This window comes from Microcaecilia unicolor, chromosome 1 (genome assembly GCF_901765095.1).
Source record: "Microcaecilia unicolor chromosome 1, aMicUni1.1, whole genome shotgun sequence".
In the NCBI taxonomy this organism is placed as follows: domain Eukaryota; kingdom Metazoa; phylum Chordata; class Amphibia; order Gymnophiona; family Siphonopidae; genus Microcaecilia; species Microcaecilia unicolor.
Window position 1 is genome coordinate 491227678 of NC_044031.1, and position 20795 is coordinate 491248472.

The 20795-nt window shown below is 49.2% G+C and overlaps 1 protein-coding gene across 4 annotated transcripts in view; it reads right to left on the reverse strand.

Moving 5' to 3' along the window:
• The window catches only part of RB1CC1 (RB1 inducible coiled-coil 1), a 387073-nt gene that overhangs the window by 267990 nt on the left and 98288 nt on the right, over positions 1–20795 (reverse strand). For all 4 annotated transcript variants that reach the window (XM_030214384.1, XM_030214360.1, XM_030214376.1 and 1 more), the window contains exon 6: positions 17446–17648. In XM_030214384.1, the coding sequence (XP_030070244.1) occupies positions 17446–17648 (203 nt within the window). The remainder of the gene's footprint in view (positions 1–17445; positions 17649–20795) is intronic.

The window sequence follows — 20795 nt, forward strand, 5'->3', positions numbered from 1 at the left end:
ATTGTGTTGCTAATTTTATAGCTGATCTAATCTTTTTTAATATTTCATAATCAGTTTCCTTATCCTAGTCAAGCAAATACTAATATACCACCTTCTGCTGTCCTCATTCCCACCTCACATGGTAAACAATAGAAATAGAATAAAATAAAACATAGAAAATAAAATAAGATATCTTTTTTTATTGGACTAACTTAATAAATTTTTTTGATTTGCTTTCGAAGGTTGTCCTTCTTCGTCAGATCCCCCCGGCAAGAAACGTTTGCAATCTGCTGCTGGACCAAATGGTCTAGGTCAGAGACTCGCAGCATTAGGGTCTGCGCATCGCTATACCTTGAGCACAGATTCTAAATGCTACATCAAAAGTGTCGTAAGCGCCTCTGGCCAGGAATTTACAACACACCTTCTGATGCCTGACCACCTGGCAAAAAGGTTCGGCCTACTCCGGAGGGAGGGCATCGACCAAGGAAGACAGCTGCCGCACCGAGTTCCACAAGTGAATGCTTGTGAAGAGCTGATAAGATTGGATACAGGCAGCGAGCATAGCAGCCTGATACTTCCTCCCAAAAGAATCCAAGGTCCTAGCTTCTCTGTTTGGGGGCGCCAAGGCACAGTCTCTAGAACTCTTGGCTCTATTGAAGGCAGAGTCCATCATCATAGAGTCACCAATTAATTATTTTAGGGGTTCAGTGTTCCCCCAAACCTATTGTTCTGCCCAATAGGACAGTCTAGCTGTCCTATCCCAGACAGAACATTGAGAAGGCTGTTTACCATTACATCTGAGTTCATCTCCGAATAGAATAGTGCACTTATTCTTTAACCAAACCAAGGGATTATTAACAGATATTAATAAAGAGAAGGAGAGATAGTACAGTTCTAAAGGTTATAAATTTATTCTTACTTACCCAAAGCTTATTACAGGATATTTCTACATGAAATCACTTTAATATCTGAGACACCAAGAAATATACAAGTGGCATGTATAATCAATTGGTTATAGGAATGTAATATCCCAGCTGCAAACAGGTGCTATCTGGGTCTTAGTCTTGTGTGATATATTTTACCACTCAAGGGTATACATGGGAAAGCAATTGGGTAATTTGCCAATTCTGATGTGCTGCATTTGTTTCCCATGGAGAGAGAGTAGCCGGGGCCACCCCTCTCTAGTTTGAAGCAGGAAGTACACTGTTTTTTATAGGTTTACTCAGAATATGGGTAATATAACAGTAAGTACATTAACTAGATTGGATCTAGTTAATGTCATGGTTAACACTGATTGGCTTATGCTAATGAGTAGCTTCATCTTGTAAACATGTTCTCATCTTTAGCTTGCTTAACCACAAACTTTTGCAATTCCCTTGCACCTGGCCTTTGTTTACCAGTAACTGGCTGTTATGACCACCATATTGCTACATCTTCCTGGGGAGCCATTTTGTACTAGTTTTCAAAAGTGACTGTTACCACCAAATTGCTAAACAATGTCACCATGTCAGTTAGACCCCCCCCCCCCCCCCCCCCCCCCACCACCACCACCCTTTTGATTCTCTGTTTGTTCTGCAGTGTTTCAAAACTGGAGCTCAAGTCAGAGACACAGGCCTGTAGGTTTTTATCTCAATTTAAACCCTGAACCAAAGTCAGGCCTGGGCTGCCAAATAATAATATACATGGGGTAACTGAGACTGCATCAACCCAGGTTCACCATGAATCCGATACAGGGAATCAGTCTTCTTGGGGATCACGGGACCAGACAGAGGGGACGCCCAGTTTCGCATAAGGACTTCCCAGAGTACCTTATGCAATGGAACCATTACCTCCTCTTTAGGTGGAGAGGTGTAGTCCAGGACCTCGAGCATCTCAGCCCTGGGCTCACCCTCCACATCTACGGGGAATGGAATGGCTCCAGTTCCCCAGCCATTTCCCGCACAAAAGAAGAAAAGGAGATACTCTCAGGAGGAGACAGTCTCCTTTCAGGTGGAGGGGAAGGTTTAGAGGGGATCCCAAAGGACTCATCGGAGGAAAAGTACCTGGGATCTTCCTCTGACTCCCACGAGAGCACCTCCTCAGTATAGCAAAAACACTTCCCTCAGTGACCTCCGAGACCGTACCTGCCTTGACGCAAAAGACCTATTGTCTCGATGGTGATGTTGAGGGGTCAACGCCCGCATGAACTGAGGTGAAACTTCTTCCACCGATGTTGATGGGGAGTCGACCTGGGTGGCAGCCAATACCAGAGCTGCAAGCAGCACCGAGCTTGGGGGCCTCAAAACAGGTGGAGGGCCAGACGCAGCTGCAGCAGACGGCACAGCAGGCGCAAGCACCCCTGATGCCAAAGCAGGTTGGCGCAGCAGTCATTCCAGAAGCTCTGGAAGCAAGGCCAATATACGCTTATTGAGAGCCATCATCAGAGAAGGCTGCAGGGCCGGTGGAGAAGTCAGTGGCAGAGTCTCCTGAGGCTCAGGAGCAGGAACCAGACTGCTCAGGGGCAGACGAGTTGGCACCTCCTGTATGGAGGGGGAGTTGTCCTCTCAGCGCCGACGCTTCTCGGGTGCCAAATCCCTCGGCTTCCTGGAGCTCCCGGCACCGTGTGTGGATGGGGAATGGTGTTGGTGCTTCTTAGCCTTCGTCGATGCACCTCAATGAGAAGCGCGGGCAGGAAGACATACGGCGCGCTCAAAAGGCTCTAGCAAACTTTTTGCTATGTGAAATACCGGTTCAAAGGCCGGCGCGGATCGCTGACCCAGTTGTGAGTATAATCCAGCCTGCTTGTCCTCAGAGAATGTTGTGTTAAGCCCTAGGTCTTGAGGGCCAGTTCAATCAGAACTACAATCAATGTCAAAGCAATCAGTGCCATCATCTATGCCTCCTGTAGGTGTAAATCAAGGCCCTCAAGAATCCTCCTTGTTCAGTTTTCTCTCACAGACAGCTGAGGCTAACATATGAGGTGACTCAAAAGAGGTCCTCCTCAGTGGCCAAACAGAGGTAACAAAATAGCTGATGTCTGGATATTTGGGGGCTTTGTTACCTAAGTTCATTACGGGAAGGTAAGTTTTCCTGATGCAGGTCCTTCGGAAAGGAATGGGAGAGACTGTGCCTATCTCCTTTTAGGCATATGCACCAATTACATCAACACTTTAAAGTCTTCCCTTGTTATTTGGTGCCTTGATTCTTAGGACCTGTACTTGATTCCATGAAATCCATCTTAAGTGATGAGTAGCAGTGGGAATGTTCTCTACTCCTGGGCCTGCATTCCACGCTCAAGAATAAGGAAAAAATAGACTCTTTCACTACTAATGCACACCCAGAGAACAATGCAGCTCCTAAGTCTTTTGAAGTCAAGTCTTTGTTGCTGAAGTCAATGGACTAGATTTTTTTTTTCAGCAGTAATTTCCAGTAATCTTCCTAAACGTATGTATGGTCACTAAAGTAATCTTCTGAGTTTTGTGGTTGAGTTCTTCAGAATTTAAAGAGTTCTTAACAGATAGAACAAGTTGGACCTTGATGATATTATTGAAAAAAATACTACACACGAACATTATGACTGGCCCCAAAACAATACATATTCTGTGACAATCCATCATGTATATCTTGAAATTGCAGCAGGAGTTGTGCTCGAAACTGCTGGATTTCATTTGGGCCAATTAAAAAAAAGAAAATTTTGTAGAACAGACCAGAAAAAGTCATTGAAACTGAAGAAAACTATTAACCAACAATAAAGCGAAGATACTTACCTGTAGCAGGGATTCTCCAAAGACAGCAGGCTGATTGTTTTCACATGTGGGTCGACGTCTGCTTCGGCCCAGGAATCGGCATTTTGCAAGCAAAATATTTAAAAAAGTTTGGCCAGAGTCTTCTGGCGCGCGTACAGCGCGCACCGCGCATGCGCAGACTGATTCCCCACCCGCAGTGTGAGCGTGCCTCCTCAGTTTAATCAAAAAACAAATAAAGAAATAAATAGCAACTCCAAAGGGGAGGTGTGGGGGGGTTGTGAGAACAATCAGCCTGCTGTCCTCAGAGAATACTTGCTACAGGAAAGTATCTTCGCTTTCTACGAGGACAAGCAGGCTGTTCTCACATGTGGGGTATTCCTAGCAACCAGGCTCACTCAAAACAACGAACATTGGTCAATTGGGCTTCACAACGGCGAGGACATAACATAGACTGAATTGAAACTATAAACAAATAACTGAGAGTGCAGCCTGGAACAGAACAAAAATGGGTTCGAACAGATTCTGCAGCACTGACTGCCTAAACCGACTGTCGTGTCAGGTATCTTACTGACCACATTGCAGCCTTGCAAATCTCCTCAATGGAGGCTGACTTTAAGTGAGCCACTGACGCAGCCATGGCTCTAATATTATGAGCCGTGACATGGCCCTCTAGAGTCAGCCCATAACATAGATTGACCTGAAACTATAAACAACTAACTGGGAGTGAAGCCTGGAACAGAACAAAAATGGGTCTAGGACAGGGGTAGGCAACTCCGGTACTCGAGAGCCGCAGGCAGGTCAGGTTTTCAGGATATCCACAATGAATAAGCACTGCCTCCATGGTAAGCAAATCTATCTCATTCATATTCATTGTGGAGTTGCCTACCCCTGGTCTAGGAGGGTGGAGTTGCATCCTAAACCCCAAACAGATTCTGCAGCACTGACTGCCCAAACCGACTGTCATGTCGGGTATCTTGCTGATGGCAGTACTGAGATGTGAATGTGTGGACTGATGACCATGTTGCAGCCTTGCAAATCCTTTCAATGGAGGCTGACTTTAAGTGAGCCACTGACGCAGCCATGGCTCTAACATTATGATATATCACAAAAAACGTTCTTCCTTTAAAATATTTAATTTCTTTTATTACAATACATATATCACATAAAACCACTTATGCTGTGTAAGTTCCGGAACTTGCCCAGTCACACCCTTCACTTCACCACCCATTCACATAAACCTTGTGTGGGCACATTTCTATATATCCATAATCTGTGTACATGCTCCCCAATTGTTGTTTCCTCAATTTCAAATCTTCCACTTGTGTCTTAGATATCGTCCTTAAAGGTTCAAATTATAGTCCTTATAAATCATAAAAATCTTCTAAATCACATCAAGCAGGAGCACAGTGTTCACAACAAAGTCTCTCCAGCACTCTCCTTGGAGTAGTGTTAGTTCAGCAGAGTGAATCAGTGCAGTGTGTCAAGGGCTTCCTGGAATTTACATACTGTTTCCAGACTTTAAGCACCTTCTAACTCTTCACACCTTCTCTCTTTTGTTCCTCTTAAGGACGATATCTAAGACACAAGTGGAAGATTTGAAATTGAAGAAACAACAATTGGGGAGCATGTACACAGATTATGGATATATAGAAATGTGCCCACACAAGGTTTATGTGAATGGGTGGTGAAGTGAAGGGTGTGACTGGGCAAGTTCCGGAACTTACACAGCATAAGTGGTTTTATGTGATATATGGATTGTAATAAAAGAAATTAAATATTTTAAAGGAAGAACGTTTTTTGTGATATAGTTTTGGGATCTGTTCTTCTAGTTTAAATATTTATCCCCAGTAATATATATACTCTAACATTATGAGCCGTCACATGGCCCTCTAGAGTCAGCACAGCTTGGGCATAAGTGAAGGAAATGCAATATGCTAGCCAATTTGAGATGGTGCGTTTTCCGATGGCGACTCCCCTCCTGTTGAGATTGAAAGAAACAAACAACTGGGCAGACTGTCTAAAGGGCTCTGTCCGCTCCACGTAAAAGGTCAATGCTCTCTTGCAGTCCAAGTTATGCAAACTGCTTTCGCCAGGGCAAGTATGAGGACGGGGAAAGAATGTTGGCAAGACAATTGACTGGTTCACATGGCACTCAGACACCACCTTTGGCAGGAACTTAGGGTGCGTACGGAGGACTACTCTGTTGTGATGAAATTTGATATAAGGTGCATGTACTACCAAGGCCTGAAGCTCATAAAGTACGAGCTGAAGTAACAGTCACCAAGAAAATAACCTTCAGATGGCAGGAATTCAGTGGCTCAAAAGGAGCTTTCATCAGCTAAGTGAGAACGATCTCATGACACTGGTGGAGGTTTGAAAGGGGGCTTTGGCAAAAGCAAACCTCTCATAAAGCGAACTAAACAACTAAAGGCTGTCCTTCTACACGACGATGAAAAGCACTAATAGCACTAAGGTGAACTCTTACAGAGTTGGTCTTGAGAACAGACTCTGACAAGTGTAGAAGGTATTCAAGCAGGGTCTGTGAAGGACAAGAAAGAAGATCTAGGGCCTTGCTGTTACACCAACGGCAAACCTCCTCCACTTGAAAGAGTAACACCTCTTTGTGGAATCTTTTCTGGAAGCAAGCAAGACTTGGGAGACACCCTCTGAAAGACCCAAGGAGGCAAATTCTAAGCTCTCAACATCAAGGCCGTGAGAACCAGAGACTGGAGGTTGGGATGTAGAAGCAACCCTTTGTTCTGGGTGATGAGGGTTGGACAACACTCCAATCTCCACGGTTCTTCGAAGGACAACTCCAGAAGAAGAGGGAACCAAATCTGGTGTGGCCAGAAGGGTGAAATCAGGATCATGGTTCCGCAGTCTTGCTTGAGTTTCAGCAAAGTCTTCTCCACTAGAGGTACGAGAGGATACGCATACAGAAGGCCTGTCCCCCAATGTAGAAAGGCATCTGATGCTAGTCTGTTGCGGGCCTGAAGCCTGGAACAGAACTGAGGGACCTTGTGATTGATCTGAGTGGCAAAAAGATCCACCGAGGGGGTGCCACACACTTGGAAGATCTTGCAGACTATGTCCATGTTCAGTGACCACTCGTGAGGTTGCATTATCCTGCTCAACCTGTCAGCCAGACTGTTGTTTATGCCTGCCAGATAAGTGGCTGGGAGAAACACGCCGTGACGGCGAGCCCAAAGCCACAACTGGACAGCTTCCTGACATAGAGGACGAGATCCGGTGCCCCCCTGCTTGTTGGTGTAGTACATGGCAACCTGATTGTCTGTCTGAATCAATATGACTTGGTTGGACAGCCGCTCTGAAAGCCTTTAGAGCATTCCAGATCACTCTAAATTCCAGGAGGTTGATCTGTAGACCTTTTTCCTTAAAGGACCAGTCTCCCTGAGTGTGGAGCCCATCTACATGAGCTCCCCACCCCAGGAGAGATGCATCCATCATCAGCACTTTTCGTGGCTGAGGAACTTGGAATGGTTGCCCCATGGTCAAATTGGATCGAATCATCCACCACTGAAGAGAATTCCGAAAGTCGGTGGACAGCTGGATTATATCCCCTAGATCCCCCGCAGCTTGAAACCACTGGGAAAATAGGGTCCATTGAGTTGATCTCATATGTAGACGTGCCATTGGCGTTACATGAACTGTGGAGGCCATGTGCCCCAGAAGTCTCAACATCTGCCGAGCCGTGACCTGCTGAGACGCTTGAACCATGGACACCAGTAACAGAAGGTTGTCCACCCTTGCCTCGGGGAGATAAGCTCGAGCTGTCTGAGTGTTCAGCAGAGCTGAAATGAATTCCAATTTTTGGACTTGGGTGAGATGGGACTTGGGATAATTTATGTCGAACTCCAGTAGCTCCAGCACCTGAATAGTCATTCTCATGGACTCCAGAGCACCTTCCTTCAAGGTGCTCTTCACCAGTCAATTGTTGAGATAAGGAAACACATTCACTCCCAGTCTGTGTAGCGACCCTGCGACTACAGTTAGGAATTTTGTAAACACTCTGGGTGCAGACGCCAGGCCAAAAAGCAGCACATGGTACGGAAAATGCTGTGGTCCCAGCCGAAATTGAAGATACTTCCTGTGAGCTGGAAGTATCGGGATGTGTGTGTAAGCATCCTTTAAGTACAGAGAGCATAGCCAATCGTTTTCCTGAATTAAGGGAAGAAGGGTGCCTAGGGAAACCACCCAGAACTTTTCACGGGTAAGAAATTTGTTCAGGGCCCTTAAGTCTAGGATAGGACACATCCCCCTGTTTTCTTTTGCACAAGGAAGAAGTGCCTGGAATAGAATCCCAGTCCTTCTTCCCCTGGTGGAACGGGTTTGACCGCTTGGGCCTGTAGAAGGGCGAAGAGTTCATCTGCAAGTACCTGCTTGTGCTGGGAGCTGTAGGACTGAGCTCCCAGAGGGCAATTTGGAGGCTTGGATTCCAGACTGAGGGTGTATCCTAACCGTACAATTTGAAGAACCCACTGGTCGGAGATTATAAGAGGCCACCTTTGGTGAAAAAACATTAACCTACCCCAACCGGCATGTCGTCTGGTACAGACACGTTTACTGAGGCTATGCTGAACTGGAGCCAAACAAAAACCTGTCCCTTGCTTTTGCTGGGGAGCCGCAGTGGCCTTAGGCGCACGCTGTTGACTAGAACGAGCGCGCTGGGACTGAGCCTGGGCAGGCTGCCGAGAAGCAGGAGTGTACCTACGCCTAGCATAGGAATAGGGAGCACTCCTCTTCCCTCAAAAAAACCTCCTAGATCAGGAGGTAGTAGCAGAAGACACCCAGCAGGAGAGAGAATCCATAGTATCATTGTGCTTCTTGATCTGGTCAACTGGATCCTCTACTTTCTCACCAAAAAGGTTATCCTCCCAGCAAGGAACATCCGCCATCCGCTGCTAGATCGAACGATCCAGTTCAGAGACATGCAACCATGAGAGTCTGCACATCACTATACCTTGGGCAGCGATCCTGAATGCTACATCAAAAGTGTGGAACGTACCCCTGGCCAGGAATTTTCGACATGCCTTCTGCTGCCTGACCACCTGGCGAAAAGGCTCGGATTGCTCTGCAAGTGGACGCTCGTGAAGAGCTGGTATGTCTGGATCTTGGCAACGAGCATAGCGGCCTGATACGTCTTCCTCCCGAAAGAGTCCAAGGCTCTAGATTCTCAGCCTGGGGGCGCCGACGCATAGTCCCTAGAGCTCTTGGCTCTTTTGAAGGTGGAGTCCACCACCATGGAATTGTGAGGCAACTGAGACCTCATCAATCCAGGTTCACCGTGGATCCGATATTGGGATTCAGCTTTTTTCGGGATCACGGGATTAGACAGAGGGAACGACCAGTTTCGCATAAGGACTTCCTTCAGTACATTATGTAAAGGAGCCGTTGCAGCCTCTCTAGGTGAAGAAGGATAATCCATGACCTCGAGCTTCTCAGCCGTGGGTTCATCCTCAACCTGCATAGGGAAGGGAATAGCTGCAGCCATTTCCCGGACAAAGGAGGTAAACGATAGACTCTCCAGTGGAGAAAGTCTCCTTTCTGGTGGAGGGGAAGGTTCAGAGGGAATCCCATAGGACTCGTCAGAAGAAAAGTACCTGGGCTCCTCCTCTTTCTCCCACAAATGCTCATCTTCAGTATCGGACAAGACCTCCCTCAGAGCAGTCCGAAACTGAGCCTGCCTCAAGGCCGAGGATCGACTTCCTTGATGGCGGTGCCGAGAAGTCGACGTCCGCCTGGACTGCGGTGAAGCTTCCTCCACCGACGTCGAAGGGGAGTTGACCTGGGTGGGTGGGGACCTCACCACATGCGAAGGGCCAGATGCCACTGCAGCAGATGGTACAGAAGGCACAAGCACCCCTGACACTGAAACAGACTGGCGCAGCAATCCTTCCAGAAGCTCTGGAAGCAGGGCCCCGATGCGCTCGTCGAGAGCCACCATCAGACAAGGCTGCGGGGTCAGGAAAGGTGCCGGTGGCAGAATCTGTCGAGACTCGGGAGCAGGTACCGGGCTGCCAGAAGACCGACGCATTGTTACTTCCTGAATAGAGGGGAAGCGATCCTCTCTATGCAAACGCTTCTCGGGTGCCGATTCCCTTGACGCCCCGGAGCTCTCGGCACCGTGTGTCGAAGAAGAACAATGACAGTGCTTCTTCGCCTTCGCTCAATGCCCGTCATTGAGACTCCTCGGTACCGATGAGGACGCGGAATCCTCACGCCTCCTCGGGGCCGGGTCCAACGGTCGGTTTCGGGGGGCCTGTAAAACAGGAGGACTCGAGGGAGGTGGAGACTCACTCGATGCCTCACTGCTCCCAGCGCGAATTGGTCTTTCAGCAGCCATTACCTCCGCTCCTGATGTCGATGTCAAAGGACCGGACCGAGCCCCAAAAAGCTTTTCTCGTTGGGCTTCTTGAGACGCTTGGGTCCGTTTCTTCATACGAAGACACAGACTGCAAGCGGCTGGGCTATGGTCGGGCCCAAGGAACTGGATACATCAGGCGTGGGTATCGGTACCTGAGATGGTCCAGTTGCACTGAGTACAACGTTTGAAGCCGCTGGGTGTCTTCGATGACATGGAAGGAAAAACGGCTTCGGCGAAATCAAAAGACGTGATTGTGCCTGATAAAAGAAAAAAGGGCACAAAAATAAGGGAATAACTCAGCCGCGACGAAAATAAAGGAAACTTGAAAGGGGACAAAACTAAAAGTACACTACGGGAACTTGTTATTTTTTTTTAAGACAGTAATAAAGATATAATGAGCAGAAAAAAGCGAAAACTCTTTCCTGGGCCTGAGAGGAGCGCAGAAAAAAACTACCGCACCTCAACGCGGACAAAAGAAAACTGAGGGAACACGCTCACGCGACGGGTGGGAAATCAGTCCGCGCACACGCGCCAAAAGACTCTGGCAAAACTTTTTTTTATATTTTGCTTGTAAAATGACGATTCCTGGGCCAACGCGGACGTCGACCCACATGTGAGAACAAGCAGTCTGCTTGTCCTCTGAGAACAAGATTTACAGCATTAGGAGGCCTGAAATGCAAAGAAAAAAGCATGCTGAAGTGAATGGAAAGCACTTCCACTGTCATTGTACCCATACAGCCTCAGATGGGCCTTCTGGTCTTTTTCAGAACTTTCAAGAAAACGCTTCACAGTATCGTTAGTCACTTTTGTAGCTGATTCATCACACTTGTGTATGGAGAGGTAGGCAATTTACTATTTCAAGGATAAAATGAGTTGAATGACGACTATAAATCAGGATCATCACTTTAGAAGGATTACACTGCGTTTGCATGTGTAAATACTGAGCTTTTGTGTGTAAATTGCCCTTCATATATAAGGTAAAATTATGTATCATACCTGATAATTTTCTTTCCATTAATCATAGCTGATCAATCCATAGACTGGTGGGTTGTGTCCATCTACCAGCAGGTGGAGATAGAGAGCAATCCTTTTGCCTCCCTATATGTGGTCATGTGCTGCCGGAAACTCCTCAGTATGTCGATATCCAAGCTCCATCCGCAGGACTCAGCACTTAGAGAATTACACCCACAAAGGGACACTCTGCCCAGCTCACCACCGCCGAAACGGGGGAGGGGAATTAACCCAGCTCATCCCACACAAGTGGGGGAGGGGAATCCGTCCAGCTCATCCCCGCGGAGCGGGGGAGGGACACCACACCCGCCGATGCGGGGGGATCTGGCTTATCCTGCAACCGCAACCGCGGGAGGAGCTGAATGACCCTAACACCGCCGAAGCGGGAGGGGTACAAAGCTGCCCTACTGCCGCACGAAGCGGGAGGGAGCGCCGGCAGAATTTAAGTCTCAATCCAGCCCCGTAAAACGGAGGGGAGAGGAATGCAGCAGCTCACTGTAACACAAATTTGTCTCTTGAAGAATCCATTGAAAAACTTGAACACGAAGTCCTCCTGAACAGGAACTGAAGACTAAACTTGAACCTGAAATGCAACCAGAATATAAACAATACAGATATCTGGGAGGGGCTATGGATTGATCAGCTATGATTAATGGAAAGAAAAAAATCAGGTATGATACATAATTTTACCTTCCATATCATCATGCTGATCAATCCATAGACTGGTGGGATGTACCGAAGCAGTACTCACCCAGGGCGGGACATAGAAATCCCTGACCGCAACACTGAAGCTCCAAACCGGGCCTCCACCCGAGCAGCCACAGTCAAGCGGTAATGCCTGGAGAAGGTATGGGCCGATGCCCAAGTTGCCGCCTTGAAAATCTCTTCCAAGGAGACGGACCCGGCCTCTGCCATCGAGGCCGCCTGAGCTCTAGTGGAGTGAGCCTTCAGCTGGATAGGCGGCACCTTCCCCGCGGCCACATAAGCCGCTGCAATGGCTTCCTTGACCCATCTTGCCACTGTAGGCTTAGCAGCCTGCAGACCCTTACGAGGACCTGCAAACAGGACAAACAGATGATCCGACTTCCGGAAATCATTGGTCACTTCCAAGTATCTGATGATGACTCGTCTCACATCCAGATATTTGAGAGCAGAGTATTCCTCTGGGTAGTCCTCCCTACGAAAGGAAGGGAGACAGAGCTGCTGATTCACATGGAAGCGAGAAACAATCTTGGGCAGGAAGGAAGGCACTGTGCGAATAGACACTCCTGCCTCAGTGAACTGCAGAAAGGGCTCTCGACATGAGAGTGCCTGGAGCTCGGAAACTCTTCTGGCTGAAGTGATAGCCACCAAAAAGACTGCTTTCAACGTCAGGTCTTTCAGAGATGCCCTTGACAAGGGTTCAAAAGGCGGCTTCTGCAAGGCTCTTAACACCAGGTTGAGATTCCACGCAGGCACCACTGAGTGCAGAGGAGGGCGCAGGTGATTAACTCCCTTGAGAAAGCGCACCACATCTGGCTGCGAAGCGAGGGAAGCACCCTTCAGGCGGCCCCTGAAGCAAGCCAGAGCCGCTACCTGGACTTTAAGGGAACTGAGCGACAGGCCTTTCTCCAGACCTTCTTGCAGGAACGCCAACACTGAAGAAATTGGAGCAGTGAAGGGAGAAAGTGAGCCTGCTTCACACCACGCTGCAAAGGTACGCCAAACCCTGGCATAAGCAGTAGAAGTAGAGCGCTTCCTCGCTCTTAGCATAGTGGCGATGACCTTGTCTGAGAAGCCCTTCTTTCTCAGATGCTGCCGCTCAATAGCCAGGCCGTAAGACCAAAGGGGGAGGGATCCTCCATCACCACGGGACCCTGATGCAACAGGCCCTGCTCCACTGGCAGCCGCAGAGGATCGTCCACTGAGAGCCTGATCAAGTCCGCATACCAGGGACGTCTGGGCCAGTCCGGACCCACCAGGATTATCCGGCCCGGATGCTTTGCCACCCGGTCTAGCACCCTGCCCAACATGGGCCAGGGCGGGAACACATAGAGAAGCTCCTGTGTCGGCCACTGTTGGAGAAGAGCATCTACTCCCAGGGATCGAGGGTCCCGTCCTCTGCTGAAAAAGCGCGGCACTTGGCAATTGGCCGATGACGCCATCAGATCTAGGCTCGGCTGGCCCCAGCGCTTCGTGATGTCCAAGAACGCCTGAGCAGATAGCTGCCACTCTCCGGGATCCAAGGTATGGCGACTGAGAAAGTCCGCCTTGACATTCATGACTCCGGCAATGTGGGCCGCTGACAGCTGTTCCAGGTTCGCTTCCACCCACTGGCATAGATTCATGGCCTCCTTGGCTAGAGGGGCGCTCTTGGTACCTCCCTGGCGGTTGACATAGGCCACAGCCGTGGCATTGTCCGACAGGACACGTACTGGCTTCAACGCCAGTATCGGGATGAACTCCAAAAGCGCCAACCGAATGGCTCTGAGTTCCAGGAGGTTGATAGTCCACTTCCTTCCCAAGCAGTGGGCTCCCCAGCCCGACAAAGAGGCGTCCGTCGTGACGACAATCCACTCCGGGGTCACCAGAGGCATTCCTGCATACAACTTGTCTGTCTGCAGCCACCAGCTCAGCGCCTTGCGCACTGCTGGGTCCAAGGGAAGGCGCACAGCATAATCCTCCGACACCGGAGTCCAGCGCTGCAGCAGAGAGTGTTGTAGTGGTCTCATATGAGCCCTGGCCCAGGGCACTACTTCCATCGTGGCCGTCATAGAGCCCAACAGCTGCACATAGTCCCAAGCCCGAAGAGGAGAGGCTACTAGGAACTGGTCCACCTGAGCCTCAAGTCTGACAATCCGATTGTATGGCAGGAACACTCTGCCCACTTGGGTGTCGAATCGAACTCCCAGATACTCCAGGGACTGAGTCGGGCGCAGCTGGCTCTTCTCCCAGTTGATGATCCACCCCAGGGAGCTCAAAAGAGCAATCACCCGGTCCACAGCTTTGCCGCACTCTGCATAAGAGGGGGCTCGGATCAACCAGTCGTCCAGATAAGGATGGACTTGTACTCCTTCCTTTCGCAGGAAGGCCGCGATGACCACCATTACTTTGGAGAAGGTCCGCGGAGCAGTAGCCAACCCGAACGGGAGGGCTCTGAACTGGAAGTGTCGGCCCAGGACTGCAAAACGCAGAAAGCGTTGATGAGGAGGCCAGATGGGAATGTGCAGGTACGCTTCCTTGATGTCCAAGGAAGCCAAGAACTCCCCTGCCTTCACTGCCGCTATAACAGAGCGGAGAGTCTCCATGCGAAAGTGCCGCACTTTCAAGGCCCGATTGACCCCTTTGAGGTCGAGGATAGGCCGTACAGAACCTCCTTTCTTTGGTACCACAAAGTAAATGGAGTAACGTCCCTTGCCAATCTGATTTTCTGGCACCGGAACGACCGCACCCAGGCGGATCAGGTTGTCCAAGGTCTGCTGCACTGCCACAGCTTTGACCGGAGACTTGCAGAGAGAGAGTACAAACCTGTCTCTTAAGGGTCGGCAGAACTCTAGCTTGTAGCCGTCTCTGAAGACTTCCAGAACCTAAGCGTCTGAAGTTACCCTGGTCCACTCACCCAGAAACGAGGACAGGCGTCCTCCAATCTGCACTGGGCATTGGACCAGGGCCCCGTCATTGGGTACGAGACCCTGGGGGAGGACCGGAGGGCGCACCTCCGGGACGGCGGTCTCTGCGAAAGGAATGCTGCTTGGGGGAGAAGTTCCTCTTGAAGGAAGAGGGGGCAGAGGAGCCCGACTTGCCCGGGCGGTACCGACGGGCTTCCTGAAACCGTCCTCTGGAGTTACCAGGGCGAGCACCACTGGCCCGAGCCCTGACCTCTGGTAACCTCTTGCCCTTAGACGTGCCGAGATCGGTCACAATTTTGTCCAGCTCGACCCCAAAGAGCAGCTTGCCTTTAAAAGGCAACTAAGCCAGGCGGGACTTAGATGCGTGGTCAGCAGACCAATGCTTCAGCCAAAGCCACCGCCGCGCAGAGACTGTCTGAGCCATACCTTTAGCCGAGGCTCTCAAGACATCATACAGTAAGTCTGTCAAATAAGCCAGGCCCGATTCCAGGGTCGGCCAGTCAGCCCTCAAGGAAGGATCCGAGGGGGAAGCCCGCTGCACAATCGTCAGGCACGCCCTGGCCACATAGGAGCCACAAGCTGAGGCCTGCAAACTTAAAGCAGCCGCCTCGAAGGACGACCTTAAGGCCGCCTCCAATCTTCTGTCTTGGGCGTCCTTTAGGGCCGTGCCACCTTCCACCGGCAACGCCGTTTTCTTAGTCACCGCAGTGATTAAAGAATCCACGGTAGGCCAAAGAAAGGTCTCCCGTTCACTTTCAGGCAAAGGATAGAGGCGGGACATAGCCCTAGCCACTTTGAGGCTCGCTTCCGGGACATCCCATTGAGCCGAAATCAAGGTGCGCATGGCATCATGCACGTGGAAGGTTCTAGGCGGGCGCTTCGTCCCCAGCATAATGGCGGAGCCAACAGGGGCTGAGGGAGAGACGTCCTCTGGAGAGAAAATCTTCAAAATGCTCATGGCCTGCATTAACAGGTTGGGCAAGTCCTCTGAGCGAAAGATCCGCGCTGCAGAGGGGTCATCCACTCCATCCGAGCGGGAATCCGTCTCCTCCAAGGAATCCCCAAAGGACCGTTGGGAGAACTCAGATACGCTGCCCTCATCTACATCAGAGGAGACAGAGTCCTCTAAGGCCTGGAAATCCACCCGAGGGCGTTTACTTCCGGGGGCCTCAATCCCTTTATCGGACAAGGGAGCAGGGGCAGGGGCAGCGTCTTGCATAAGGAAGGCCTGATGCAGCAGCAAAATAAACTCAGGGGAGAAACCCCCCAGACTGTGCACTTCAGCAGCCTGGGCCACAGCCCTAGACGCACCCTCAACCGGCGCTCGCAAGAGCGGGGGAGAAACATGCTGCGCATCCAAGATGGCGTCCGGCGCGACACTCCGCGAAGGAGCCGCGCGGGAAGAACGGCGCTTAACTTTAGCCGCTTTTCTGCCTTTGCCCAAATGAAGGGCGGCCATGGCATTAACGTCTCCCACCTCAAGGGCGGCCCAAGAAGAAGCCGTCCGAGCAGCGTGGCCGGCCAAGATGGCGGAGGCGAGCAGCGGGGGATGGGCGTTTATGGCGGGAAAAACCGCCGCACCGGAGGAAGAACCAGGACCCTGACCGGCCTCCAAACTGACACCCAACAAGGGCGAATCAGACTTTAAAACCCCCGCATCCCCGCTAGACGCGCACACGTGGTCCGGGGAGCGATTCTTTGCACCCTCGCCCTCCGACGCCATCAGCCACGTGGAGATCAATCGGGGTACCCCCTGCCCGCTACAAAAAGGTAAAATTACCTGCTTTCCGCTCCGAGCTGTAACGACCTGGTGTCCCAGTGAGTAGCTGCAATAAACGTTTAAATAAACGTCGAAATAAACGCCCTTAAGGACGTCCAAAATTTTTTTTTTTTTTTTTTAACGGAGCCAGCGGGAGGGGGGAAAAAAGGAGGGACCTGGCACCACCAGGTTTGCACTTGCTCAAGAAGAGCCCTCAACCCCAGGCACTCAACAAAACCTAAAATTAGGCTTGGAGGCCTAGCCAGAGCTGCTGCTGTGTGTGACCACCACCTGCTGAGATAGAGAACATACTGAGGAGCTTCCGGCAGCACATGACCACATATAGGGAGGCAAAAGGATTGCTCTCTATCTCCAGCTGCTGGTAGATGGACACAACCCACCAGTCTATGGATTGATCAGCATGATGATATGGAAGTGGCAACTTTAGAAGAGTTCTTATTTGCAAATGTGTATCTGCAGCACAAATACACCTGAAAGGGGCAATCTGCACATGTAGGCAGTGACACTTACATGCATATGTTGCAAAATCTGGCACCAAGATGTCTACGTGCCAGCACTTCAACGAATCCTGCATGATGCATTCTGAACATATTTTCTTCTAAAACAACTGTTCCCACTCTATGTGCTACCAAAAACATATATTTTTCCTTCATCCTTGTTAAGTTTTTCATAAAAGACTGTACGCTCAATAAACATATGTAAACCGCTTTGATTGTAACCACAGAAAGGTAGTATATCAAGTCCCATTCCCTTCTGTAAAATACCATGCACATTTTAAAGAACCCTTTTTCTACTTAGATGACCTATGCAAAATCATGCTTCATATGTTGTACAATGCAATATAAAATCTGTACATCAAAACAAACCAAGTAAAACTAAACAGCAGTCTAGAAACTTAATAATAATAAAAATATGGAACTGCACTGCAATTTCTTTAAAGTATCATTTGATACATACTGTGTAAGTTTGAGCTTAATATCTTCTATTGACTGCAGGTAATTTGTATATGCATTTTCAAATTTGAAAAGAAGCTTTTGATATGAATGTGTACAGTCTTCCAAGTTGGCCATTATAGCTGCCCAGCCTTGATGCTGAAGATGCTCATCATGAACCAAACCTTCACAAAATGAGCAAAGTTTCTTGGCAACTTCATACATTTCCTGTTCAAGAGAAAAGAAAAACTGTAAGAAGAAATTCTAAAATGTTGTCATAATGATTTCAAAACATCACAAACACACTAGTCTGCAAACTAACATTTTTGTTCTTTTTTCTTAAACAGTACCTATACCTTAGTATGAGAAAAAATTTGCTTATTTCTGATCTGACGAAGAAGGGCTACCTTCGAAAGCTAATCATAAAATGTATTAAGTTAGTCCAATAAAAAAAGTATCATTTTACTTTCTTTTCTATGTTTTTATTCTATTTCTATTGATCACATAATATCTTAAAAACCTTTGATGTAACAGCAGATACATGTGGCTCAAATGTCAAATATTGATCGATCACAACACCCAATGCTTCATATTTGATTCTAATGGACAAACCATTTGGCCAACTAAAACATCTATATAAATAATTCTCACCTCCAATTCTGAAGCTCACTGTGTGGCAGGGAAACCCTGAAGCCCTGTACTGTTGCAGCCTCTCATACCACTCATTTTCACTCTCACTCATACACCCGCCCTCAGCCACGCCCTATCTGGACATAATTCGCAACCCCAACGTTCGAATGAAGCTACTCAAGCTCCACCCACTTTCATGAAGGGTTTGTGGATTCATGGTGGTGAAGCCTCTCCACTGCCCATACCTGTCTGTCACGCCCTCGCGTCGACCGTCATGACGTCAAATAGAATGGATGAGATGGGAGAGCCATGAGGCACCTCACACTCAAGAGACCCACCTGGGTGAAATAGAGCCTGAAATTTTTACCTTCTAAGATCTTAATCTCAAAAACCCATCAAACCAATTTAAACCCTCTCCGCAAATTCCCATATTATCCAATAATCTTAATAATAATTCATGATCTACAACACTGAATGCACTAGACATGTTGAACTGAAGAATAATTGCCTTCCTGCCTAAACTAACTCTCTTCTGAATTCTGCAATAACTGCCATTAAGACTGTTTCTGTACTGTAACTGGGTCTAAACCTAGACTATGAGCTATGTAATAAAAGTAAAATGTGTCAAGTAGGTCATAAGCTGCTGTGCTATTATGCCTTCCAATCTGAATGAGACTGCAGCCTGGAACAGAATAAAATGGGCCTAGGAGGGTGGAGTTGGATTCTAGACCCCAAACAGATTCTGCCAACATTGACTGCCCGAACTGACTGTCGCGTCGGGAATCCTGCTCAAGGCAGTAGTGTGATGTGAATTTGTGTGGACTGAAGACCTTGTCGCAGTCTTACAAATTTCTTCAACGGAGGCTGACCTCAAGTGGACTACCGACGCAGCAATGGCTCTGACATTATGAGACATGACACGACACTCCAAGGCCAGCCCAGGCTGGGCATAAGTGAAAGATATGCAATCTTCCAGCCAAATTGAAATGGTGTGTTTCCCAGTGGCAACTCCCATCCTGTTGGGGTCAAAAAAACATGGGCGGACTATCTGTGGGGCCGTGTCCGCAGAACAGGCCAATGCTCTCTTATAATCCGAGGTGTGCAAGCTGCTTTCGCCAGGATGGGCATAAGGTCGGGGAAAGAATGTTGGCAAGACAATCAACAGGTTCAGATGAAACTCAGACACCACCTTCAGTAGGAACTTAGGGTGCATGCGGAGGACTACTCCGTTGTAATGAAACTTAGTATAAGGTGAATCCACCACTAAGGCCTGAAGCTCACTGATCCTACGAGCTGAAGTAACAGCCACCAAGAAAATGACCTTCAAGGTCAAGTGGAGGAGTGGCCTAGTGGTTAGGGTGGTGGACTTTGGTCCTGGGGAACTGAGGAACTGAGTTCAATTCCCATTTCAGGCACAGGCAAGTCACTTAACCCTCCATTGCCCCATGTAAGCCGCATTGAGCCTGCCATGAGTGGGAAAGTGCGGGGTACAAATGTAAAGGGTATGATACATACCTGTAGCAGTTGTTCTCCGAGGACAGCAGGCTGATTGTTCTCACGACTGGGTTGACGTCCGCGGCAGCCCCCACCAACCGGAAGAAGCTTCGCGGGACGGTCGGCACGCAGGCCACGCCCACCGCGCATGCGCGGCCGCCTTCCCGCCCGTGCGCGACCGCTCCCGTCAGTTGAATGACAAGCAATAAAATATGAAACACACAACTCCAAAGGGGAGGAGGGAGGGTAGGTGAGAACAATCAACCTGCTGTCCTCGGAGAACAACTGCTACAGGTATGTATCATACCCTTTCTCCGAGGACAAGCAGGCTGCTTGTTCTCACGACTGGGGTATCCCTAGCTCTCAGGCTCACTCAAAACAATAACCCAGGTCAATTGAACCTCGCAACGGCGAGGGTACAACAGAAATTGACCTACGAAGAACAACTAACTGAGAGTGCAGCCTGACCAGAATAAATTCGGGTCCTGGAGGGTGGAGTTGGATTTACACCCCAAACAGATTCTGCAACACCAACTGCCCGAACCGACTGTCGCGTCGGGTATCCTGCTGGAGGCAGTAATGAGATGTGAATGTGTGGACAGATGACCACGTCGCAGCCTTGCAGATCTCTTCAATAGTGGCTGACTTCAAGTGGGCCACCGACGCTGCCATGGCTCTGACACTATGAGCCGTGACATGACCCTCAAGAGCCAGCCCAGCCTGGGCGTAAGTGAAGGAAATGCAATCTGCTAGCCAATTGGAGATGGTGCGTTTCCCGACAGCGACCCCTAGCCTGTTAGGGTCGAAAGAAATAAACAATTGGGCGGACTGTCTGTTGGGCTGTGTCCGCTCCAAGTAGAAGGCCAATGCTCTCTTGCAGTCCAATGTGTGCAACTGACGTTCAGCAGGGCGGGTATGCGGCCTGGGGAAGAATGTTGGCAAGACAATTGACTGGTTAAGATGGAACTCCGACACCACCTTCGGCAGGAACTTTGGGTGAGTGCGGAGCACTACTCTGTTGTGATGAAATTTAGTATATGGAGCATGAGCTACTAGGGCTTGAAGCTCACTGACCCTACGAGCTGAAGTAACTGCCACCAAGAAAATGACCTTCCAGGTCAAGTACTTCAGATGGCAGGTATTCAGTGGCTCAAAAGGAGGTTTCATCAGCTGGGTGAGGACGACGTTGAGATCCCATGACACAGTAGGAGGCTTGATAGGGGGCTTTGACAAAAGCAAGCCTCTCATGAA